The 23,685-nt window shown below is 48.9% G+C and overlaps 7 protein-coding genes across 7 annotated transcripts; 2 read left to right on the top strand and 5 right to left on the bottom strand.

Moving 5' to 3' along the window:
* Positions 1 to 212: 212 nt before the first annotated feature.
* On the bottom strand, positions 213 to 1,742 carry CTRU02_215112 (transposase; the record flags this gene model as incomplete). The annotated part of the gene is made up of 2 exons (XM_070206372.1): positions 213 to 771; positions 841 to 1,742. 2 exons carry the CDS (start codon positions 1,740 to 1,742, stop codon positions 213 to 215), a joined length of 1,461 nt encoding a protein of 486 aa, XP_070059931.1.
* A 928-nt stretch (positions 1,743 to 2,670) lies between these two features.
* On the bottom strand, positions 2,671 to 4,035 carry CTRU02_215111 (o-methyltransferase; the record flags this gene model as incomplete). The annotated part of the gene is made up of 1 exon (XM_036731938.1): positions 2,671 to 4,035. One exon carries the CDS (start codon positions 4,033 to 4,035, stop codon positions 2,671 to 2,673), a length of 1,365 nt encoding a protein of 454 aa, XP_036576326.1.
* A 2,258-nt stretch (positions 4,036 to 6,293) lies between these two features.
* CTRU02_215110 (aromatic prenyltransferase) lies at positions 6,294 to 7,644 on the top strand (the record flags this gene model as incomplete). The annotated part of the gene is made up of 2 exons (XM_036731939.1): positions 6,294 to 7,471; positions 7,542 to 7,644. The coding sequence occupies 2 exons, from the start codon at positions 6,294 to 6,296 to the stop codon at positions 7,642 to 7,644; spliced, it is 1,281 nt and encodes a 426-aa protein (XP_036576327.1).
* A 297-nt stretch (positions 7,645 to 7,941) lies between these two features.
* CTRU02_215109 (cytochrome p450) lies at positions 7,942 to 9,588 on the bottom strand (the record flags this gene model as incomplete). The annotated part of the gene is made up of 2 exons (XM_036731940.1): positions 7,942 to 8,110; positions 8,186 to 9,588. The coding sequence occupies 2 exons, from the start codon at positions 9,586 to 9,588 to the stop codon at positions 7,942 to 7,944; spliced, it is 1,572 nt and encodes a 523-aa protein (XP_036576328.1).
* Positions 9,589 to 11,266: 1,678 nt separating this feature from the next.
* Positions 11,267 to 13,834, top strand: CTRU02_215108 (cytochrome b5-like heme steroid binding domain-containing protein; the record flags this gene model as incomplete). Its single annotated transcript, XM_036731941.2, has 1 exon — positions 11,267 to 13,834. The coding sequence occupies one exon, from the start codon at positions 11,267 to 11,269 to the stop codon at positions 13,832 to 13,834; it is 2,568 nt and encodes an 855-aa protein (XP_036576329.2).
* Positions 13,835 to 18,645: 4,811 nt separating this feature from the next.
* CTRU02_215107 (uncharacterized protein) lies at positions 18,646 to 19,446 on the bottom strand (the record flags this gene model as incomplete). Its single annotated transcript, XM_036731944.2, has 3 exons — positions 18,646 to 18,812; positions 18,872 to 18,980; positions 19,045 to 19,446. 3 exons carry the CDS (start codon positions 19,444 to 19,446, stop codon positions 18,646 to 18,648), a joined length of 678 nt encoding a protein of 225 aa, XP_036576332.2.
* Positions 19,447 to 23,142: 3,696 nt separating this feature from the next.
* Positions 23,143 to 23,598, bottom strand: CTRU02_215106 (uncharacterized protein; the record flags this gene model as incomplete). The annotated part of the gene is made up of 1 exon (XM_070206371.1): positions 23,143 to 23,598. The coding sequence occupies one exon, from the start codon at positions 23,596 to 23,598 to the stop codon at positions 23,143 to 23,145; it is 456 nt and encodes a 151-aa protein (XP_070059930.1).
* Between the last annotated feature and the right edge of the window lie 87 nt (positions 23,599 to 23,685).

Here is a 23,685-nt window from a genome sequence, read left to right as displayed (position 1 = left end):
TAAACCAGACCTTCGCGACAATAATATCGAAATCTATAACAAGAAATCTTAGATTGATTAATACTACTCGGATTCCTGTTCTTCGGATGTTTCTGTCAGATTGAGCGCGCTACGCGAGGCTTCGGCAACGCTCGGCAGAACACTATTTCCGAGCGCCGAGCCCCGGGTCAGGGGGTGGCATACCCCCTTCCCTACGCGCCCCTGAAGGGCCCTTAGACAGTTACACACATAACGGAATATACATCGTTCTGAACCCTCAATTCGACAGTTTCCTCAATAAATTGACATGTTCTCGCGTTGTGGCCTGTATTCCCGCATACGCCACACCGACGATGAGTCGTCTCAGACCTCACTTTGCGACCACTACTCCGTCGCGTTTCCTCTTGTAGTTGCGTGTCTGCCTCTCTTTGCGACTGTATATCCTCTCCAGTAGATATAGTAAGACTTCCTCCTTTCTGTAGACGTGTTTTCTTAGCCCTTCGACGCCGACTTAATATTGCATTCTCCTCTCGAAGGATTTGAACCTCTGACTCTAGTAATGCTACCCGATGCCCTAGTCCTTCTGTCCCTCTGGCTAGCTTACTCACAGCACTATAAATTGATGCTGGAGAGCTGCTTCGGTGGCGTGAGATTCGACTCTTAATAAAAGTAGACTGTGATCTTGCTTCGCTTGGGTTGCTCGGCGTCCTAGAGATCCAAGGGTCTGGTGTCTGAGGGACCCCCTCCTCAGGCGTTGGCGTTCGGAACTTTACATCCAGCTTTGAGAGAACACTTTCTGCATTCAAAGGGACAAGTCCAGCTCCTCGGAAACCTCCCTAGATATTTTTCCTCGTAAAAGACTGCTTAAAAGCTTCGTGAAATGCTGCAAAGAAATCTTCCTTCGAGATATGGGTTGTGCCTCGCCGCATCTTATTCTCAATTTGCCGACCGTAGGCATTCTTTAACGGCTGAAAACAACCAACATCTAAGGGTTGAAGTAGATGAGACGAGTGAGCCGGCATGCACAGTGTAATAATGTTGTTTTCTTGACAAAAGAGCTCGAAGGCTGCGGAGTGGTGACTTTCATGACCATCAACAACGAGGAGGCGATATTTCCCAGACGTACGTGGTTTTGTATAAATGTCGAAGTGTCTGATCCAGTCAATACCTCTCTCGTTTGTTGTCCATCCATTTTCAGACGTTGAAATAGCCCAATCGCCCGGAAGAGAGGTTTCTGTATACCAGCTTGAGAGGTGATACTGGCCTGCAACGATGATGTATGGCGGGATGCTCTCCCCTTGGGAATTAATAGCCTGGATAACTGTAACCCATTCCCTATTGCCAGGCTGTGTCATCTTCGTATTTGAACGCCTTTCAGCACTTATAACAACCATTCCAGAAGCAATAACGCCCATCATAAAGCCGGTCTCATCAAAGTTGTAGATATCAGCATCAGCAATACCATACTTCGCAATTGTATTCTTCACAAGCGAAAACCAGCCACGAATCACCTCTGGATCTTCGCATTGAGCTCTCTTATAGTCATACTTGCGAAAGAAACGCGTCCTAAGCTGTGGTTGTCGCTTGACGAAATTAGAAGCCCAGCGCTTCCCAACTGGAGGCGCGTCGCGCTCTGCGAGAAGTCGATTGGCCATTTCTTCCACACCACTCAGCCGGGGAGGAAATGATCGCGCATCTAGGTCGAGAATATACTCAACTATTGTCTTCTCTTCTAAATCTGATAAATTCCGTGAATTAGGCATGCTGTCGCGTCGTGAGACTATTCCCTTTAGTCGCCGGCTTAATGTTGCGTGACTGACTGTATAGAGTGCACCTGCGGCCCGAGCACTAAGTTTTGGGTCATTTCTCATTGCTTGAAGGGCAATTTGTAACCTTCTTTCAATACTAGCTGATTCCATGATTTATTGTAGAGGAAAAGGTGCCGGTCGCGTCAAGGTGCGACGGTCGCGGTTTACTGTCTCACTCGCTTGTCTGTCTCACTCGCTTATCATGTACGTTATATATTTTCTTTTCTTAGTAAGTATAGTAGTTAGTTTAATATAGAATGTCGAAAAACGGCGTTTTTGGTGTAAATGGGGTGCCCAAATGTGGGGGGTGCCCAGAAGTGGGTGTGGGACGTTATATTGGAGTTTAATAGGAAACCCGTTACAAGAAAATCGAAGCCAACGGACTGAGGCCCATTGCAGACTGCTGTTCAAGAGTCCTCTTTAATGGGCAGTGAATGCTTTCAACCTTTGAAGAGGATGCTAATGGTTCTTGTCGCGTTTACAAATGTCAGAAAGCAGCTTCTGACAATAGTCTGTAGCTTTTTAGACCCGTTGGGTGTGGGAATATGTCAATTAATGGAGTTGAGTTGTGACACTCCTGGATGGAATGGTGTTGTCGAAGTCGAACTTATACCATTATTTTGTCTGAGTCGGGAGCCTGCTCAGTTCCAAGAAGTTTTGTTTGCTCTAATCAGAGTACAGTTATGAAGTCTTAAGATTTGGCAGACTTGTACGCCGGGATGGTGATTTTGGGAGAGTAATTTCAAACATTTCTACTAGCAGCATGTCTGTTGGAAACGCGGCGCTGGAGTTGTCGAGATTAAAGTCAGATTGCAGATAGCAGCAACATATTTTTAAATCGAAAACCATAGCATATTCACCTGAGTAATATCATTCATAGCATTTACACGTCTTCCTTCAACCGACACTCAATGACGTTCCCCAGGCCACGGCAAATCCACACTTTGACAATCTTCAAGCCAGCCGCCTCAACAACATTGTTCACTTCCTGAACGGTGCGCTGAAGGCCGTTTGGGCTCACGGTCAGGACGAAACCTGAGATAAGCCCCATGGCTTGGAATTCGCCATAGTTCTTCAGCAACGGGGGCGGCGCGTCGGGTAGCAGGGCATCACCGCACGTCGGGTGCATGATGTACTCGCCGATCAACAGGCGAGACTTTCCTGGCGCCATGGCGTTCTTGATGTGCGTGAATATCCTGGTCAAGTCGTCGTCCTGCCAGTCCACAATGACCGACCGAAACCAGTATACATCGGCGCCCTTGACGGGGTTCTCTTTGAAGAAATCATGCACAGTGAGCTTAACCGCGCCCGTGGCTAGCGCTTGAGGGTCCGTCATTTGCCAATGGGCAGTGGCGTGCTCGATCATGCCGGGCTGGTCCTGAACGATGCCGACAAAGTCGTTCCGGCGGTCGGGGAAGTTGTCCCGTAAGGCTTGTATGGAGCTTCCGACTCCGCCGCCGACATCGACTACCACGGCGCCGTTCTTGAGGGTGGATTCCCAAGGGTACCCACGCACATCGGTCAGCCCGTGAAGGTACTCGCCCAGCGAGGCGAGCCAGAGATTGAAGCAGTCGCGCCACTCAGGGTGCGCATTCAGGTACTCGAACTGGCCCATACCCTTGCCGATGCTCTTGGCGAAGGCCGAATCTCGCGATTCATAGCTGGCGCAGAGGGTCGGGTCTTTCAGGAGGCTCGGGAGCACATCAGCCGTGGGGAAGAGGAAGGAGGCGTAGCGCACCGAGCTGGCGAGGCGCTCATTTGTGGCAAGGGTGGTCGACGCCTCGTTGTTGGCAAAGACGTCGAGGGCCGTCTCGGCGAAAATATGGTGAGCGCAAAGCGTTCTCATCACAAGCCCCAGCTTGCGCGTGTCAACGATGCCCGTCTCGGCGGCAAGGGCATCAAGTTTCATGGGCCCGTTGGTTTCCAAGAGCTGGGGAATCTTCCATTCGACAGCCATGTGCAGCGCGCGAGGTATGAAATAACTGTGTGCTAGGTGGCTGAGTCGCCATTGGGGTGTGATCACGGCAGCCTCGAGAGAAGCCGTGGCAGCAATGATGCGCTTGCGCGCCTCTTCCGTCTTGGGATCTTTCGGGATGCGAACATCGGCATAGGCTACTGTAGATCCGTTACCATTTATGGACTTGGAGGACAGAGAGGAGGAAAGTTCATTGATGAGGTCGTTCGTTGAGGTGGAAATTATGTCAAGAAGGGAGCGGAGATGGGTGATTTGTTGCTCAGCGGTAGCCATGTTGACTGATGAATACGAATGTTTTTTTGTTTCTCGATTGGTTACCTAGGTGATGTAGTGAATGGTGAAGAGTGTACTAAGCTGGAAGAGAGAATGCTATTTTCATGAGATTTCATGTGAACTGCCTCCTGAGGTCACATTAGTCCAGGCCTCGGCAAGGACACAATCGAGCGTCTATTTTGTGGGTGCTGTAATTGCAGGTGAGTTTGGTGTTCGGATGTAGTCTACCGGGTCGCGTAATAGTAGAGATGATAATGTTCTCGGCTTTTCGTTTTCGGCAATGCTTGTGCTGAGAGCTTAAGAAGTAGAAGTGGCCAAGAGGTTTTTCGGTAGGCCTTGGTTTGAATGATGTTGTTGGACGTACCTTTGGGGTTTGTATGTAATAGGGGGTTTTTGACAGTCAAAGTGAGAGAGTTCTTTGTGTTTCGTGTCCGTGGTTGGAATTACTATAGTAGAGATGGTAATAGCGTTTATCGATTGCCGACTGGGAAGTTTATCGCACCACGTAGTGTTCTCACGATTTTGCGAATAGACGTGCCCTAAACTCTGTCATAACGCTATGGCCTTTTTGCCATTGTCATGCGTTTTTATCTTGGCAAACCCATCTGGCTTGCGAGCGAACCAGCTCTTTCGATCGGGCTAAGGCGTTCAGATGAGTCCCGAAGGCAGAGAAGTTAATAACCGACGGTCAAAAGTGAGGTATTCACGAGATTTCCCCGATCTGTAAGACTTTGCGATGAAGCGTTCTTAGTAAGATTAGGTATAGCAGCACCCACGAGCTAAATCCGTTCAAACCTAAAAGCGTCTTCTTTTATAACCCCTCTCCTGTCTAGAAAATTATTTGCTTACGGCAGAGCGTTGAGAATGCGATCAATAGTCTAGGATATAAGGAACACTACGTCCATCTGAAAATTAGTTTGGAATCCCCTACAGAATTGTACAGTAGCGATACCATTAACATATACGTGCGACTATCGCCGATTCAAGGACATTATTTCGATCCAGCCATTAAAACCACATACTTCTTCATGGCACAGACATCGGGAGGGTTTTGCTGGGCATGGAACCGCTGTAGAGATTCGCAACGGAGACCGCCGGGGGTTCGATATAGCGTTCGGCGTACAACCCTGAGAAGCCGACAGGACCGAGGTAGGCGAAAGCCGTCGGGGAGAAAATGTCCACCGGTAGGCCCGGGTCGCACGGCCCTAAATTCAACTCTGACGTCTTTCTCCGTAGCCTCGTCATTTTTTAAGATGAGGAGAGTTTGCTGCCGGACTCATTAATACCCTATGCGAATGCGGCTCAAGAATCCGCTGAAAGACATTATCAACAATATTAATGATATATGTTAGCGTACAGCCGATTGCTCCTAGACCAAATCACTGATTGAAGCAAGGGAGACCTGTTTGAAGCGATTCAGAAGACTCGTGGCCATGCGCGTCATACATGTAAGTGGGGGTAATAAAGATACAAGGATCTAAAATTCCTTGCTTAACAAGAAATTCAGGTAAATAGTCAACAGGTTGGGGTCTCATCCTCGTAACCGACGACGCCTTCGCTGCTACTGTGTTATTCCGGGCTTACCGAGAGTTCCCAACTCCGCCTCCGATTGTCCGAGCGCAGAGTAGCAGTCCGCGGACGTCGGCAGAGGTTGCTCAAAGTCATCCAGAGTTAAACTTTACAAGTCATTCCGTAAACCTTAACTGATCTGCTAGTTCGCGGAGCTGCTCCGACAGATATCTACGCTCCATTGATCTATGCCGCATGAAAAACGCATTTTAGACTTTGAGCTCAGCCCTGTCAAACCATGCTCTCGGGACGGGACGATCAACAGCACAACATGATCCAATGTGGTAGGTTCGTTTCACATGTCAACTCCATCCTTGTCCCTTGACGTCAAATTATGTAAATATTGTTCATTGCTTTGGCTAACCCGCACCGTGTTCGTACTCGCTTTCCAAAAAACTGTTCCCAAAATTCCGCTCCCAAAAATAATAGCATTATTATATATGTGACGACCCGGTGAAATTCTAAAAGAGGCAACTAGTTGCGAACTCTGTCATTCAACGCATACATCCAAAGCAGTCACCTCGGTAAACTCCACCTCGGGTCATACTAAATTCCCAAAGAAAAGAAATAGTCATCAAACCTAGAGCAGACGATACGAGTACGACTACCAGCCACAAATTTAGGTACCTTCGTAGACCCTAACAATCTCAACATGGAACATCACCACTCAACTGTCGTCTACCACGTCAATGTCATCGACAAAGAGAAACATCTACAATGAAGTGGACATTTCCACTTCTTCCAACGGGGGCCCTCAGGTCTCCTCATGGCTCCCTATTCTCGACAAGACACTTTCCTCACTCCTAAGCTGGGCAGGCTCTTATCCGGCTCACATCCGGGACTTTCATCTCGCCTTTCTTCGTGAGACTGTGGTCCCGCGCCTTAAGCAGCCTGCCGCCGCTGACAGGTTGCATTACATTCTGACCCACAACCACTCGCCATACGAAGCAAGCATCGCGTTTGCACGTGGGAAAAAGGCTAAAGTGCGGTTTACGGTACAGCCACTAGTGAATCTTGACCCTGCGGGCGACGACCCTATAGGGCAGAAGAGACTGCGCGAGAAGCTGGAAGGTCTGGCGTCTGCATGCAGCGCCGATCGTACCTGGCTGGACGTCTTTGTCAATTCTGTCTTTCTTACTGATGAGGAGGAGGCGGGCTTGGTTAAAAAGGCGACTAATAGATGTGGTTCTTCCGCTGCGCTGCCGCGGCAGATCTGCTATGCCGGTTTTGATCTCGAATCCGATGAGGATGAGACCGGGAAAGCGGCCATCGGCATGAAGGCATATTTGTTCCCGCAGCTCAAAGCTCTTGCAACGGGCCGGGAACTAGTGGAAATAACGGACTCCGTTGCGACACAACTTGCCAAGAGCGACAAGAAGATGATGGCCGCCTGGGAGTTGCTCAGGGCCTTTCTCGTCTCATACGGCGAAGACAACATTAACATTTATTTCCTCGCCATCGACTGCCTGGAGCCACAGATGAAGCCTCGCTTTAAAGTTTACGCCCACACACACGCCAACTCACTTGCCTCGGCCCGACATGTCTTTACTCTGGGTGGCCGCCTTGATGCTTCCTCCGCCAACTTTCTACCGCAAGTGTGGCCCCTGCTCATGGACATGGAAGATGTTCCTCAGTCCAAAATAGACACCATGGAAAAGCCACTCAACCAGCCTGACAGCAAGTATTGCGGGCTTTGCTTCGCCTTCGAGCTGGTGCCGGGCAAGGTGGTCCCACAAGTAAAGATGTACGTGCCCATGTGGCAGTACGCGCGCGATGAAGGCGGAATCGTGGAGCGCTACGAGCGCATACTCCAGACACAGGATATGATGGGTAATTACAACTTTGGAGCTGCTATTAAAGATGCCTTGTGAGTCTCATCGTTGCAGTTATAGCCGTTTGCATGGTTTTGCTAACTCATCTTTCTTTTCACAAAATAGCGGGGACGACAGAGAGACGGGTTTGCATACCATGGCATCAATTTCGTCTTCTGAAAAGGGTGTAGGCCTTAGCGCATACTTTGGGCCAAGGTTTTGGGAGTGAGCTTTAATAGGTAATCTCGTAGGAATCTTGTCAATTGTTTAATACCGGTAAATGAGTAGTATTATAGCAAAATCCTCAAATGGGAGTACTAAGATGTGTGCCCTACTCACGTCAACCTGAGCCGTTTTGCGGGAATTAGCTGTTCTGTTGAAAGTTCAATCCATCGAGAGGCCATGTATACAATAAGCATGAGTTCTTCAGTAGTTTTTTACTTTCAAGAGATTTTATTATTCAACGGGATGACTTTTAAATACAGAGTTATGTCACAGAGGTTTCGCATCAGTAATCAGAGTGAATTCATAGAATCTGTCCAATCTCTCGAGGCATCACTTTTACCCAGAGAGGGTGCTTATCCCAGATTCCATAACTATTTTGGTCAAGCCAGTCAAAGTTGGGGTCAGCAAGTTCAAGGTCGAAATTGTACAACAAACTAGCCATTATGAGCCTCATCTCGGGATAAGCAAGACTGCATGGAAGCTGGTCAGCAACTAGTACTCATGACATGAAGGCAAAAGATACCCAGGGAAAATACGTCACTCACTTCTTGCCAATACAGTCTCTCGGTCCCGCCGAGAACACCTTGATGCAGTCTCTCCGATCTTCAGCATACTTAGCGGGCCTGTCGTTTTCGCCCAGCCACCGCTCCGGCACGAATTCCTCGGCATCGGCAAAGTTGTCTGGATGATGCGCGATCGCGTACAGCGGGATATCGACGCGCGTACCCTCCGGCACAAAGCGCCCGCAGATGACATGGCCTCCTCGGGGCACGATCCGCGGCATTGGCGTCGGCGCGGGCGGATACAAGCGCATGGCCTCTTCGATGCACGCGTTGAGGTACGGCAGTTTGCGCAGGTCGGTGAAGGTCATGTCCGACTGCGGGTCGCTAATGGCGCCGTCGAGTTCGGCGCGCAACTTGGCCATTTTGGCCGGATTTCTGAGCAACAAGTACGTTAGAGCCGACGTGGCGGCTGTAGTGGTCTCAGTCCCGCCGATCATGAAAGTTGCGGCGTTGGAGTACATTTCGGCGCGCGTGATGCCTGGCTTCTTCTCGCTGCCGCTGTTCTGAATGATCATCGACCAGATGTCGCTGCCCGAGTCGTCACCGCGGTCTAGGCGTTTGTCGACACGGTCCATGGAGAAGCGGTTATGCTGGGCGCGGCGTTTACCACTTTCTCCCCATATGTATTTGAGGAGCAGCGGTCCCAGAGGCGGGTGCCATCCCATCATTGCCATCCCGAGGGTCACTGTCTTGATGGTCGAGTATGTATCACGTACCCACTGCCGCGCCGACTGGTCGCTCTCCAGCATGCCAAGCGGCTCACCGTACATGAGGTCTCCCATGATGTCAAAGGCCAAGTAACTCAGCCAGGTCATGAGATCGACGCGGCCACGAGAAGAAGAAGCAGGCTCCGCATTCTCTTCGGCTAACTTGCGCATCAAGTTGCGAACATGACCCTGCACGAGGCTCTCCTGCTTGAGGACGGCACGTTCAGAAAAGGCATGCGAGAAGATGCGCCTCTGCCGCTGGTGGTTGGCGTCGTCGGCACGCACGATCCCCTTCTCGGGCGCCGCCATGTCTGGTCCCAGCCCGACGAAGTCTTTGGGCAAGTCGCCACCACCGCCCGCCTTGGCATAGATGTCGTGCCACGCATCAGGGTGTGTGTAGCTCAGCTCATTTGGGCCGATACGTACAACATGGCCATACTTTTTGTGGAGGAGAAGCGGCCAGCTGTGGTTGGAACCATTCGCGCGGTGCCACAACGATGTGATTGTGGTAATACGTGCGAGTAGCGGGCCTGGATATCCCGCCAAGGGATGGAGGGTTAGGTAGTAGATGGTGCGTAGTAAAAAAGCTCCGACGATGGCTAGGCTGAGGCTCCGGAGGAGCGGGAGGAGATCCGGCAGGTTGAGTGCGAGAACGATGGAAGGCATGTCCAGAATCATTATGCGCTTTTTGATCGGCCTTGGATCGATCTACTGGTCGTTTTCACACTTAGGATACCCTTTCGTTACTGTTCCTGTCAGTAGTAGTTATCCTTCGCCACGAGACGAATACGAATAGAGAAAAAATGATCAAAGACTGTCGTCACTATCCTCGGCTTCTCAGCATGAGAAGCGTGATGACAGGTGAGGCTGACGTAGTAGTACTAAGGCGAAAACGAGTGTTTCCCCGAACCTCGCAACTCAAAAGTGATAACACGTGTGGAATTCGGGCTCCGATGGGGGTAATGCCGAGATTTACAAAGTTCGGGGGATGGTATTTTTTTTTTTTGACGTAGCCTGCAAGCTTGACAGCTGTAGGCTTGGAACCTTCTGGCCTTCATCCAAAGTTGATCCGGGCCCTTGGAAACTTTCCCGCTTCATTTCCTAAACCAGAACTTGGAAATCGAAAGCTTGCGATGTAAGTTTGTTAACTAGAACCTCGCAAGCACGAGTTTGGACAAAATGAACTGCCGAGGCGTAATGCCGTACACATGGAGGCCTTATGCCGATGGAACCGGGAAAATTGAACATATTATCTTTATGAGAAACGGAGTTTTCTTATTATGCCGTCTTTGGCGATCAAGAACCATTGATCCCGCCTCTCCATCTTCTTGTTGCAACCACAACCAGTAGTCTTTTTGCTGGAGCCTATTCTCACCATCATGTCTGCCTTTCGAGACCCTCCAACGCCGTCTCCGTCTCCCAAACCTTCTACATCCTCTTCTTTATGGAAGAAGCCACAACAAGATGTGGTTAAGAGCACGAAATCATTGTCGCCACCATTATCACCACCATCAATCTTCCTCAAAGTGCCCAAGGCACCGGCTGGAGGAATCATCACGCCACCGCCAGAAGCTCAGGCGAAAGACCAACACGAGACAGACAACACATCCTCAACAGTAATCGACTGCCCCATTTCACAAGCAAGCTTTCTGCTTGCCCAGGCCTCTCTGGCAACGGCGCTTTTCGGAGAATCATCAACGACCGAGTTCCAGTTCCGAAGCTCCGGGTCGCCCCGGACGGGATCACGAATACTCCGTATCGGTAAAGGTCTTGATGGATGTTTTAGTCGCACAAGGGGCTTCCTTGGAGGCCAAGAAACGTTACTCCAAAATCACGTCACCGCTCGCAGCAACGCTTCATCGCGCTCAGACCAACGTTTGCCACCGCCCTTGGAGGCGTGGGAGTCAGTTCATGCAGATTTGCCGCGGTTACTCCGAGCCGGAAGAGTCCGTCAAGCCGTCGACGCTTTGGGCGACGGCGTGTCAGAGGAAACAGACGCTTGGGATGACTTGGAACAACGTCATCTCGCTCGAGCGGCGCTTGTGCTAAGCGCGCTGGCCCACGCATACATGTTTGGTGAGGAGCAGGGAAAAGGGGAAAACAAACGGTTCCAGCTCCCTGCCCATGTCCTCGGTGCGTGGGATAAAGTATGCAAGGCGTTGGGAAGACCTCTTACTGGGCGGGTATGTAGACATACTCAAACATGCTCTACATATATAGTACAGTAGCTAACTTACGACGATAGGTGCCCGCCGATGACGTTCTCAACAATGCTGTGGGCAATGACTCCTTCAGCCTCAGCAGTGTCTACTTTGGCCTTCCCGAGGAGCGACTCTCTTCAGGGCTCCAGGGCAGAATGGAGGCTGTTTTCGCGCCCGCACTCTCTGCCATGGCCCTCGCACAGAGCGGCGTGCTGGCTGATCAACCCGACCTGGTCGCGCATTGCCTAGAGAATCTGGCGGCGCGCATCGTAAAGTGCGCCCACGTTTTTGATGCCATGACGCCGCGAGACACGACTCGCTTCGATCCCGTCATCTGGATCAAGACATACCCTGCCATGGGCCAGGCGGTGACATCCGGCGAGCTGGGAAATAGCGGCGTCGATGTACCGCTGTTCCACGCGCTGGACGCATTTATTGGCCGCAAGGACGTGAAGGGTGACTTGAAGGGAATGCAGAGCGACCGACGGGCAAAATTGCCAGTCAACATCTGCGCCTTTTTGGATGCCCTTGGAAACGAAGCCGGAAGCGTAAGAGATTACGTTGCTGGTGCATGTGCTCGGCTACACTATCTGTCCCCTGATGAGCAGTCACAGTACCGGCACCTCTCAGCAGCGTGGGATGGGCTTTTGCAAATGTACGTCTGGTTCCTAGAGAGGCACCGCGTCAAGGCTGTTGGCGTCACAGGTGTGAGCCTAAGCACAGGGCGACACTCGACGAGCAGTGGTGTCCAGAGTAGTGACCAGGACAAATGTTTGACGGCAGGGAAGCCAAAGATGCGACCCGAGACCATGCTCAGTATGCAAATGAAAAAGGGTATGGCGTCGCGGTTAGGAGGGAGACCACTGTGGCAAGACGCGTATATCCAGTCGCAGAGCGTGTACGAAGGCACCGTAGTGGTGACCGTGAGATTGGATGCAAATTTGCCGCTCAAGTCAGGCGATCGAGTGCAAGTCTGGCCGCCGAGAAAAAGGAAGAATGTTAAGAGAACATCTTCGCACCAGCGCCGGTTACGAGGCTCCTCTCCGGAAGACCAAGACGTCTCATCAGAAGAGGGCGATGATGATGTCGAGCCAAGATTCTACTCTATTGCCCGTGTCATACCAGACACTGAGGGGAGAGGTATGGCCATCACCCTGACTGTCGGCCAACACTCGCCCGAGGGACTGGTATCTTCTTTTCTTAGCAACTCAGCTCAAGGCACACATTTGCGCCTTCGTCCCTGGCCTTCTCCTCGTTTCCGCCAGCCACGCGATATGACCTTGCCACTGGTGTTAATTGGCCAGGGCAGCGGTATCGGCCCTTTTGTGGGATTTCTACACGATCGGGTGGCAGCGAGACATCGGCTAGACGATACCCAAGACGACATGGGTGAGATGGGCGAGGTTCTCTTCGTGATTGCTGCCAAAACACTTCGTCATGTCCCCTGTCCCCTCGACAGCTTGGAGGAACTGACCAAGGCTTTACCATTGACCATCATATTGGCTCTCAGCCAAGAGACACACCAAATGATCCGCAGCGGAGTCTGGACTGAACTACCCCAGGGGGACCGTCACGTAACAAGCCACTTGCTAGAGTACCGGGACTTTGTCCAGCGGCTCGTGAAAGAAAAGAACGGTCATGTTTTTGTCTGTGGTACCTCCGAATTTGGTGCTACAGTGATGAGCGACCTTGGACTGGACCAAACCCAACAGCAGCAGCAGCAGCGGCAAAAACAACAAGCAAAAGATTTAAATGACGAGTCCTACAATAACAACCGCACAAAAATACCCTCACCTCCCGATCTTTGGGACCAAGTGCACCAAGATCTCTTTAATGCGGTGAAAAAACCTTTAATCTCACGGTCGTCTTCCTCCCCTTCCTCCTCTCCAACAGACCTCAAAACCCCCGTCATCAGTCTCTCCGAGCTTGCAGCCCACAATTCCATTACTTCATGCTGGATTGCCATCGACGGTATCGTCTACGATATGACGTCCTTCTTGACCACCCACCCGGGCGGACCAAAAACGCTTCTTGAGTCAGCGGGCACTATCGCCGATGCTCGCTTTGCAGAAACGCATGGCGGGCCCCACGTTCAAGAGATCAGAGGTTATCTCCAGAGATATACCGTTGGGCGTCTGTCCACAGTTACTGCCGACTCTCCTGGCACGCAGATGACTACATCAAAGATCATTGATGCCCTAGTAAAGATGCAGAACGCTCTCACCAACAACGCCACTTTTGAAGCAAGTCGTGGACCGGTGCCCTTGTACGTGTACCAGGATGCCCTGCTCGTCTTTGCCGATGGCTTAGACGGTGTTGCCGGCATCCTGTCAGACGTTTCCAGTGACGGTATCTCCTCTGAACTTAGAGAGACCATTTTAAAGACACAGGCGCTGTTGCGAAGGGCCTTTACGGTTCTGAAAAACGGTTGCAAGGGTTTTCTAGTTGCTGCTGGCTCCAAGGGCGCCCGCTCCCGGTCCTCAGCGCTGCTTGACGAGAGTGAGGATCTCATCCAGAGGCTATATAGGGAACCTATTCAAAAGGTGCATTCGGCTATTGATGCTTGTAAGAAGGATTTGGGTGAGATGAAGACCGTGACCAACGCGGACTGCAGTTGCAAGAATTATAATGTCCATGAAGACGAGAACGCCCAGGTACTGAGATGTGCCTTGGATAAGTTTTGCATTAGCCTAGCAAGCGTCGCTGAGGATTTGCTCTATTAGCATTTGTTGCAATGAAGACTAGTTAATATCAAGTCAGAATTGAAATACAAGAATCATGACTATAATTTTACATGCTTCCTGGTAGGCACGCTCATACTGTTTCGTGTTTTTAGGCTATATGTATGTTACAAACCATAATTAGTCAGTATCTGTTCAAACTTATAGTAAAAGAAGCTTACACGTCCGTTGGTGGCTAGCTATAGCCACACATACGGTCTTTCAGTAGTACTTTATGCTACGTGTGTAACGAATCAAACCGATTAGTTTGAGTTCTTTGTATTCAAGCCCAGCTTTATTGAGGGTAGCTTTCATTCTAACGGTTGCCTTTCACGATTTCTCTGGTGATTGACATAGTATTGAGCTTGGGTGGTGCATTTTTGAGCACATGTTAAAATAATCCTTTACACTGAATGCACATTCATTCAAGTTTCAGGAGACCTAGCCCACTTGATGGTTGGGAACTGCAACAAGCCTTGACTGCGCTCGGCTGCATCGACACCATAAGCTTCATTCATTGGCTGTAGCACGGCGACTCCAATGATGTTAACCTGATGTTAACCTGATCCACAGATACTCACGTACGAACACAGTGTACCACCTCCGCATAGTTACTACTGGCTACGTAGAAGATTCACGCACTTCTCGCTCGAGAGCATGCCACGCCTCACCAAGTTCATACTGACCAACACCTGGTCCAAGCTACTGTCACACGCACCAGTTGATGGCACAGCCTGTTATTATCAGTCAAGTTTTGCGCCGCTGTCTATTGCCTCGTCGTCAGGGCGGATTTCTTTAGTCGGTAGGTGACCATAAGAACTAGGCCACAATGACCTTGCTTTATTCTCTGACTTTAGCATTAGGTTACATAGAGTGCAGTTCAGTTTCACGCAATAATTAACACCTTTTACAGCTTTTATCTGAGCATAAGTAGCATTATATGGTCAAAAGCTACTTTTCAGTATGTGTCTTTCACCTTGGCAAGGCTGCCATATCTTATATTTCGGCGAATCAAAGCAGCTAGGAGACCTATGGTAGGTGGCATAATCTGTGTACCCCGCTTTTAACAATCAAGACAGCTGACCTCGAGATTATGACACAATTAGGGCCAATGGAGGCCAATGCAAACGCACATATTGTCAATCTCACAGCTACGTTACGTGTCCTCCATACGACGAATCGGTCAATCTTGCCGTGCTATTAACTATTAACCTAATCCATTGCTTATCGGCCATGACAGGAAAGCAGATTCCAAAATACCATCTCGCACCAACATTCAGTATCCCTCCTTCTGATGCTGGTGGCGTGCTCGAACTGGGTTCCATCATCGAAAGTATTGATTCTGCGGAAGAACCGATCAACCGAGACTGTCACCTGCGAATACCATCCTCTGAGCTGTTTTGCAACCACCAAAGAAACTTTTCTAGTACACGGTCGCGCATGAAAAGTGGCGAATACGGAGTTTGGGCTCATGTTCTCGGTGCTGATGGCATCAGAGGGGAGCTGAGCTTTGCGCCGGAACGGAGTGACGAGGACGTCTACCACTTTCGAAGCCTAGACACCGTATACTTCAACCCATCGAAAGACTAAATAGAGAAGAGTATGGGCGAAGAAGATGTAAAGAACCACATATCAGCATCTACGTACGAACCAGTCTACATGGTGACGGGCTTGAAGATAGCTCGTGGTCCCTCGGTCAACATGGTCAATGGAAGAAGGCTGGGGTTGACAGCTGAGCTAGGAGTTCACCAGCCGGGCGGACTACCCATTGAACTAGGCCCCAAGTCTGAATGGTCAAGGGAAACTACGCAGAATGTCGGTTTTGAAGCCTCGGACGACTTTATCTTCGGCATCCGTGTCACGAAGCTCATGTTCAAGAAACACTGGTTAATAAGCAAGGTGGCTAGGACATCAGAGTCCAGTCCATACAACAAAGTAGCAACTATGGTTGACTGTGCTGCAACGGCAAGACTTAGAGGTGAAATCGTGGAGTTGGATGATGACACGGAAGTTGAGATCCAAACAAGTATATCTGACATTACTGGAGATGGTGCTCCAGTCAAATGGTTAATAAAACACACATGAACGGAAATAAATATCGACTAAGAGACACAATATAACCATGTACTTTTATCATCATCATATTCAATTCAGATATCCATAGAACATTATCCAAGGGAAGCGGAAGATGCTGAATTCGGAGGTCCGGAGTCCGATCATTTCTTAGGCGCCGTTGATTTTGCTATTTCGAAGTTGCAATTTTTGACTGGCGCTGCAAGAGAGGCTTCAAGACAACAAAGAATACCAAGCTCCCTAAAATCAATCAACTTAAATGGGAGCGAACAAGTAAGGTTTACTAATTTCTCAATCTCTATTATTAAATCTCATTACCCTAAGGCGACAAAGTTTCTCGCTGCGTTTATGGAAGAATCAATTACCACACGTCGCTGAACGCTTTTCTATAAATATCAAGGGAGAGAAAGGGAGTCGAAAGGTGCGCTTCTTCAGGAGTTCTTTACGAGGGAAGATGAGGAAGCAATATCACGTCTTTATCTGGAAGACAAAGATCTCAATCCGGTCTGCCTTTTAAAAACGACGGATATCCGGGTCCACCGATGAACATATCCCGAACCGAGGTAGCCTTTCCGTACTGTACGGAGCTTCTGCCCACTGATGCATTACGGAAGGGCAACGGGAGTATCTTTTCGAGGTATGTACCGTAATGCTTCACACTGAGCGACTTTACGGGATACTGATTGCTCTTTGAGTCAGGCTTCATTTGAATCGGGACTTACTTCCGTACGTATGCTTGCTTCCGAGCTGTTCAACGCTTCGATTTGCTCGAGAGACAAGCTGGACTGAACATATGAGCCACACACACCCCGAAGACTGGCCAAGAAGTGTTCATTCCCATTCGTGGTACTGCGGTATTGGTCACCCGATCACCAATTTTAACGATGCAACCGTTTGGGAAGCTCACATGATCGATTTGTCTCATCATCCAGACTGGTCGAGACCCACAACTGCAGCGCAGCTCGAGTCGTTACTAAAAAAAACACCAGAAAGCCGTTCTTCGCGATCTGTACGTCTGCCCATTTTGTGAAGAAAGGCCGACATTCATCACAAGCTCCCTAATTTCGGAACCTGACCTATTGAAAAAGGTGTTGGTCAGTCATATTTTTCAGCACATCAAGTTTCTTTCCTTTTTATCGCTCAAACCGTTTGGTGGTAGCTCTCTGTACATGACCCAGTAGACTGCATTGGGAAGCCCCAAATAATTCTCACTGATGCTTACGTGAGGTAGAGTTGTCACAGTACAACATAGGAGTTATAAACATAAAAATACCAAAATAATACTAAAAGCGAGACTCTTTTGTACGTGACAATTGTTTCAGTCATTATGTCAAAGGAGCGCATTTGATTCTGAAATTACCCCACCAATGGCACATCCAAACTGTCCCAAGTAAACCAAATGAATACCTAGTTGTCCTTCTTCAATTTACTAACTAAAATAGGGCAGCCACTGATACTCTCCGCTGGAAAGTTCTTGGCAGTGAACTTGATATCAATTGTGGTGGACGAAGCTGGAAGGCGGAATGAGACGTCGGCAAAAAACAGTCCTTTGTCATGCATTCGATCCCCAGATTCCTGGTCGAATCTCCATACCTCCACATTTGAGGGTTGGACTACGAAACAAGGGGATATGTAGCTTTTAATCTTTTGTCCGAACGCCTTGGTGATATCTAAGGTGTTCTTATAGCGGCATCGTATGGCGCCTATCGTTGGTCAGTCAACACTGGACCTTTTGGGGGGGAAAAGAGCAAAGACCGAATGCCGCTTTCAGTGTGCCCTTTTTACCCAGATATTCTGTCCTCAGATATCTGCTCTGCGTTACGCACCTGAGATGACGATTTCGCCTTCTTCCATGACGGCCTTCGTCTGTTCAAAGTAGAACGTGGTCGATACTAGGCGATGAACTATAAGCTTCGCCTTTTTACGAATAATGTCTTTCATTTGAACCCGTTTTGAAATCAGTAAACGGGGGTTTTTGGCGGCCAATTTTATGCGTTTTGATAAGCTCTCATTGTCAGCTTCTGGAGATCCTTCAAGAAATTGCGGAGGTAGTCGAATGTAACGACAAGGGTGCTCTTTCGAGAGATCGCTGAAAAGCTTAGACGGTTCTGCTTCCACAGTCTTTTCATTCTCCTCATTCCCTGGCTCGGATACTTTAGAAGACGTAGGCGGTCGACCGAGGTATCCGGAGCCAACGGAGACCAAGACGTCTGGGTGCATGTTTGGGTTGTTAAACCATATTTGTTCAGCCTCGATCAATGTCTCCCTCCCAGGATTGAGGTATTCAGTCCCACCGCCACGGTACTCTTTAACATTCATAATTGGGAATGGGTCAAAGAGCCCTGGCAAAGAAAATGTGGCTCGAGCCGCTCCTTTAACGCTGATGTTACAGGTGTGAGTGTGATGTTACGGCCCAACCAGTTGGTGCCTGGCCGGCGTAGCTATATAGTGCAGAACAGGGGATAATGATGCCGGAGGCATCATTACCGAAGCTTTTGCTTTGTGCCACAGTTGGTTGCCCTGACCTGCTCGTAACACAATGATGCCTCCACCCCGCGTAGAGGGTTGTGGGTTCAAATCCCATACGTCGCCAGTCCTCCCTGGTCCCTGCGACGCCCGACCGTGGGCAGGCAATTATGTAGATTGGTTCCCTACTAGCCTGGAGTTTCCCTGCTTATACCCGCGATATGACCGATTGGTCCTCGGCATAGGGACATGCCTCTTAGAGGGGAGACATGGTGTTACGGCCCAACCAGTTGGTGCCTGGCCGGCGTAGCTATATAGTGCAGAACAGGGGATAATGATGCCGGAGGCATCATTACCGAAGCTTTTGCTTTGTGCCACAGTTGGTTGCCCTGACCTGCTCGTAACATGTGAGTTATAGGCCCTAAGCGCGTTTCCTTTGCACCTTTCAAGATACATTGTTGATATCAGTATGTTAACCATAGTCAAATAGTGAATACCTACTAAGATCCTTGCGTCTGTGATAACTGCTTAACACTTCGCCTCCTTGGCCACTGACCGAAGCTGTCACAAAAACCCTGGCCGGGCATTTTCCGGATATTGTTTGCTTGGACTGGAATTAATTAATAACTAGTTACGGGTTTTCAGTTTTTAAGGGATATTCAGGGTTCTCTTACAGTTGACTCTGCCAATTGTAACTTGCCATCCGATCCAAAGGCCAGATTAATGCCCTTTTCCAAGTTTTCGGATAGATATGTTGGCGTGGCTTGCCAGAAGGAAAAGTCGAATCCGCTTCTCTTAGAGAATGCATTCTCCACAAGTGTTTCAAATTTTTCGGTGGCCTCGAAGACGTCCCAGCCTAACGATACCAACCCTAAGGCGATGATACCACCTGAGCCAGTGCCTCCAATGAGATCAAAGCACTCCTGCAGAGGAATACTTTTACCAAGCTCTTGCTGAATTTCTTGTAGAATAGCAAGTTGAACGACGCCCCCGACACCACCCTCATCTAGGGACAGAAGTCTTCTACCGAGATTCTGAGGGAGGCGGAAATATTCGAAAGGCAAGTCGAAAATCATACCTCCGCGGTGACGGTCGCAACGCCGAAGAAGGTAAAGCCTTTCATCTTTCGGGCTTTTCTCACACATGTAGACAAGGCAACATTCGCATATCCAGTGTCCACATGGTAGTCGCTCAGTCGGCACATCCTTAAAACACCAGAAACATCCGAGCAAATCGGGGAACTCTAGCTCATCAACCATCTCGTGCATGTGCAGAATTGACTTTCTGTGTATTTCCCACAGCTTATCAAGCCCCAAGTCTCCTTCTTTCTCTGACAAGTAAGTGTTTCTCACTTTGTCAAGGTCTGCAATGCCTTGGACGAATTCATGGTTCCAGGAAGCGATAAACCGATTGTGAAAATCGTTTGCCACATAAGATCCATCGCTCCCAAGACCAATGTCGGCGCCTTGGCGATTTTGATGTGGACGTCTTGGACCATGGGCACCCGCTTTATTATGGCAGGTCTCCGTGCCGTTTTTGTATACACACAGGCATACTCTATCAAGGAATGTTTGACATGCGGTTCCGATTTGTTTATCGTATGAGAAATCTCGAATGCTAAGATCGTTTTTGTGAGGGTCGGAAATTTCTCCTTGAATAAGATTGGATAATGAACCAGGGAGTTGCTTGTAAGACCGATGAACATCAATGGCAATAGCTGAGCAGATCACGGGGGTGACAACTTTAATAACCTCCTCGGCCAAAGCTGCAGAAGAAGTCGGCCTTTCTGCCGTAGTCAGTGATTCCATGATGGCCTTGAAAAGAATGGATAAATTGTTTGACAAATTGATCGGCAGCGGATTGAGGGAAAAGAAAGTCTCCATGAAGTCGAACGGCTTGTTCTCGTATTCAGAGAAATGTTTAAAAGCCATTAAGCAGAAGAGATTATGATGTTCGGCTTTGAGTAACCTATTGGAAGCTTTCTTGGCTTCGTAAGCTTCCATTGTTGCATTTTCGATCATTTCACGAAGTACTTTTATTTGAGAGGCCAGGCGTGCCAGGTCATTCCGGTTAGGAATCCGAATGAATTTGACAGAGGAGTAAGAATGCTTCAGAATCGGAGCAATCAATTCTGTATAATTCTGACAGAGTCGCTCAGTCGTCTTCTCAGGATCCCACTCCGACTTAGTTTCATCGGACCGGTTGAAGACAACGATGAGTGATGGTAGTGACGTTCGGTTGATGGCAGACGTTGCGGACTTTTGGGACCACTCCGCAAGACGTTCGAGGGCTCCCCCAACTTGCTTGTTTTCTGTTTCGGAAAGAACATAAACTAGAACGTCCGACATATTGTATAGTAGAGGGGGAAATAATCGCTTCAAAGCAACGTTTCGACGACCTTCGACGCCACTGGAACATTTAACGTAGTGACTAACCTGCTTCCATTTATCTGTCAGAGAGCGGATCCAGATGTTGTTACCAATCCCAGGCCCATGGTTGACCTTATTCGTGGTCTTCTTGTCCTGTTCGAGCACATTGGCTGCAGCGGATTGATCTGCACCACCAAAGCCTTCGGAATCTGCGAAAAAGATCGGAGTTTCAGGTGTCTCCCTGTTATGGAGTGGGTCTCCATAAAGACGAACATCGGAAGACGTTGGAATTGCACTGTCGTCGCCAATGATTGGGGCAGGAAACTGGTCCTTGGGGTCGCCGTCTGGAGTAGAAACCCAAAGTCTCCTAACGAGCGCATGTATTAAGGTGCTTTTCCCTGCCCCACTACCGCCAACAAAGGATACCAGGCGAGGATAGACAGAATCTGTTTTCGGATTATCGTGGCGGTGTTGTTGTATAAGATCTTCAAACCGCGGAGAGGCTTCCAACTTCAGCGATTTCTGATCGGATTTGGCGAGTGCAAACCAAAGGGTGGCGTAGTCGGCGCGATGCTGTTCTTCGCGTTCATTTTGTGACCAATGTGGATCAAGAGCCTGTTCGAGCAGATATCTTCGGGAATGGGTAACAAGGATCAGAGTTTGTAATCACAATGATTGAAGACGAACCCTTACAGTGGTCGGTGTGTTCCTTCCACTGGAGACCCGTCCAGTAGAAGTTGTTTGTGATCCGAAGATTGTTTTCTGTGTATCATTTTAACTCCCCAGCAACTTTCGCAAAGCGGCTGAGGGCAGACTGTGCATCTGAAAACCACGGGATGCTCCTCGCAATCTTTACAGGTCTCGTCGATTTCCGGAACTCGGCCAACAGGGACTCGGAACTTCCCCATTGACGACGATTTCTCTTTTGACCACGCGTCCTGAGAATCCATTGTGGGCAAAGCTTCTTTCCCACGGCTCTAGTGATTTGAACAGTCTTGAAAAAAGTTGCGTCGGGTTTTCAAGTTTGAAGATTTTTATTTTAAATGGTGGAGATTTGAGGTAACAAAACTTGTGACAGAAAGGTGGGGTAAACCGAAGCCAAGTGAACGAGTGCCTTAATTATCTTTGCCGACCTCAGATATTAATTCTTATTGGTTGCCCTACTTTTGTATATGGAAGCAATCAGTTCGTTCAAATGCTCATGCTTGCTGACGCTACCCCAACGTGGCATGGCTGCATAGATGCCCAATGCTCTAGCAAATTAATGAATTACAAAAACAGTCTTTCTTCCTCCGGTGTACTGCTGCCTTACAAGTAACATCTGGTATGTTGCCTCGGTCTTGAGAAATACCTCCTTGGTGCTAACGATGATGTAACTACCGTGTGCTTCTCTGCACTCGATGCGTGTCTTGCGGATGGACACCAGTCTAAAGCCCCAGACGATGACCGCATGAGTGGAAGAGGTACACACATTGTAAAGTCATGATACAAGAGCTCAACCACAAAAAGGGAGAACCGACCCAAATACTTAGAGGAGCTGCTTGCCAATTCGTGGCTGCGAAGACGAGGCTACTGAGTGCACCACGTGAGCTATGGTCGCATTTTCATGCGTCTCCGCTGCCTATCATTAATCCGCAAATGCATTGTTACATTTTTATCTCTTTGCTGTTGGTCTCTGGCACTGATAACACCCCTGCCCTTCGCATCGTCCACTAATGAGGTTCCAGCATGGTGAACATCTTGACCCTTGCACCAACAACCACTCGTGTCTCCTGTAAACTCTTGGTCCAGACCCTCACGACTGTCTAGGCTTTGCCTTGGCATTGATAAATGGGATTTCTTATTGGACCCTGTTTCGGAATGCATCGCTTTTGTTCCCCGGAACGTGTTATACTTCGTCTTTAGGCTGTTTTCGAGGCTATTGACTTTATGCTATCCAACATACACTAGAAAGACACTTGAAGGTGAGCTGAGCTATGTCACACTAAGACGAGGAATGGTAATTGCAAGAGGAAATGCGATCCGGTTGTCTTCCCAGACGCGCGGCTGTTTGACATCGGGGCCACTAGCAGTGAGGATCTAAAGCAGTACGCTTAACAGTGCGCGGCAGGAAGTTGATAATATGCCAACCGTACGTTCGATAATGGTTTCATCGTAATAGATAGCTTTTATTGTCAATCAAGCTTTTTACTTACTATGCTAACATTAGTCGCATTTATGTGTTGGCCAAGTGCAAAGGTGCCGAGGTTACCCCGCTTACTCTGTTCCCCTCCGCTAATCTTGGTTCTTGAACAGATGGCTTAATGGCCACTTCGCTTCCAAAATTTACATGAGACTTTTGATGTCTTGTTATGAAAGCAGCCTTCGCAATACTCAGTCATACGACGCCGATCGCAGACCGTTTCAATGGAACCTTTCCTTCCAAGCAAAATACTGAAAAGGCATATAAATCGCAACTAGTGCTGTAAGAAAAGCCCCCAAACCAAAACCAGAAGAGTCATCAGCCCTGCAAGCAAGATAAATAGCCACAATTGCCCAGATGATCACGAAGATTAAAAATAGAAGAGAGAAAAACAGGCCCCAATTGAAGTGCTCATTAATTCGTATGCCCCATCCTATGACCTTTTCACGGGTTCCTGGTTGGCGGTGTAACTGTCCCTGAAGCTTTTTTGGAAATGTTGTAATCCAGTAGTTGTCGCTGTGTTGAAGGCCGGGTTGTGTAAGATGCCACAATGGGATCGAATCAATTGCAACATCAGTTGGTACTGGATCATATAAATAATTTTTTGCTTCCAACACCTCGGAGACAGGCGGATATTCCCCGTATCTGAAATGTTGCGGGTTGGTAGATTCTCCCATGGGAACGAGTTGAAACTTTTTTGAGGATATTAGTAGTTTTATTCCTTAGGGAAATAGTTTCATGTTGTTTATTTACCTGAACATAGT

This window comes from Colletotrichum truncatum (genome assembly GCF_014235925.2).
Source record: "Colletotrichum truncatum strain CMES1059 chromosome Unknown Contig_0013, whole genome shotgun sequence".
Classification (NCBI taxonomy): Eukaryota; Fungi; Ascomycota; class Sordariomycetes; order Glomerellales; family Glomerellaceae; genus Colletotrichum; species Colletotrichum truncatum.
The sequence above is the reverse complement of the archived record's forward strand: the minus strand, read 5'-3'. Positions and strand labels throughout refer to the sequence as shown.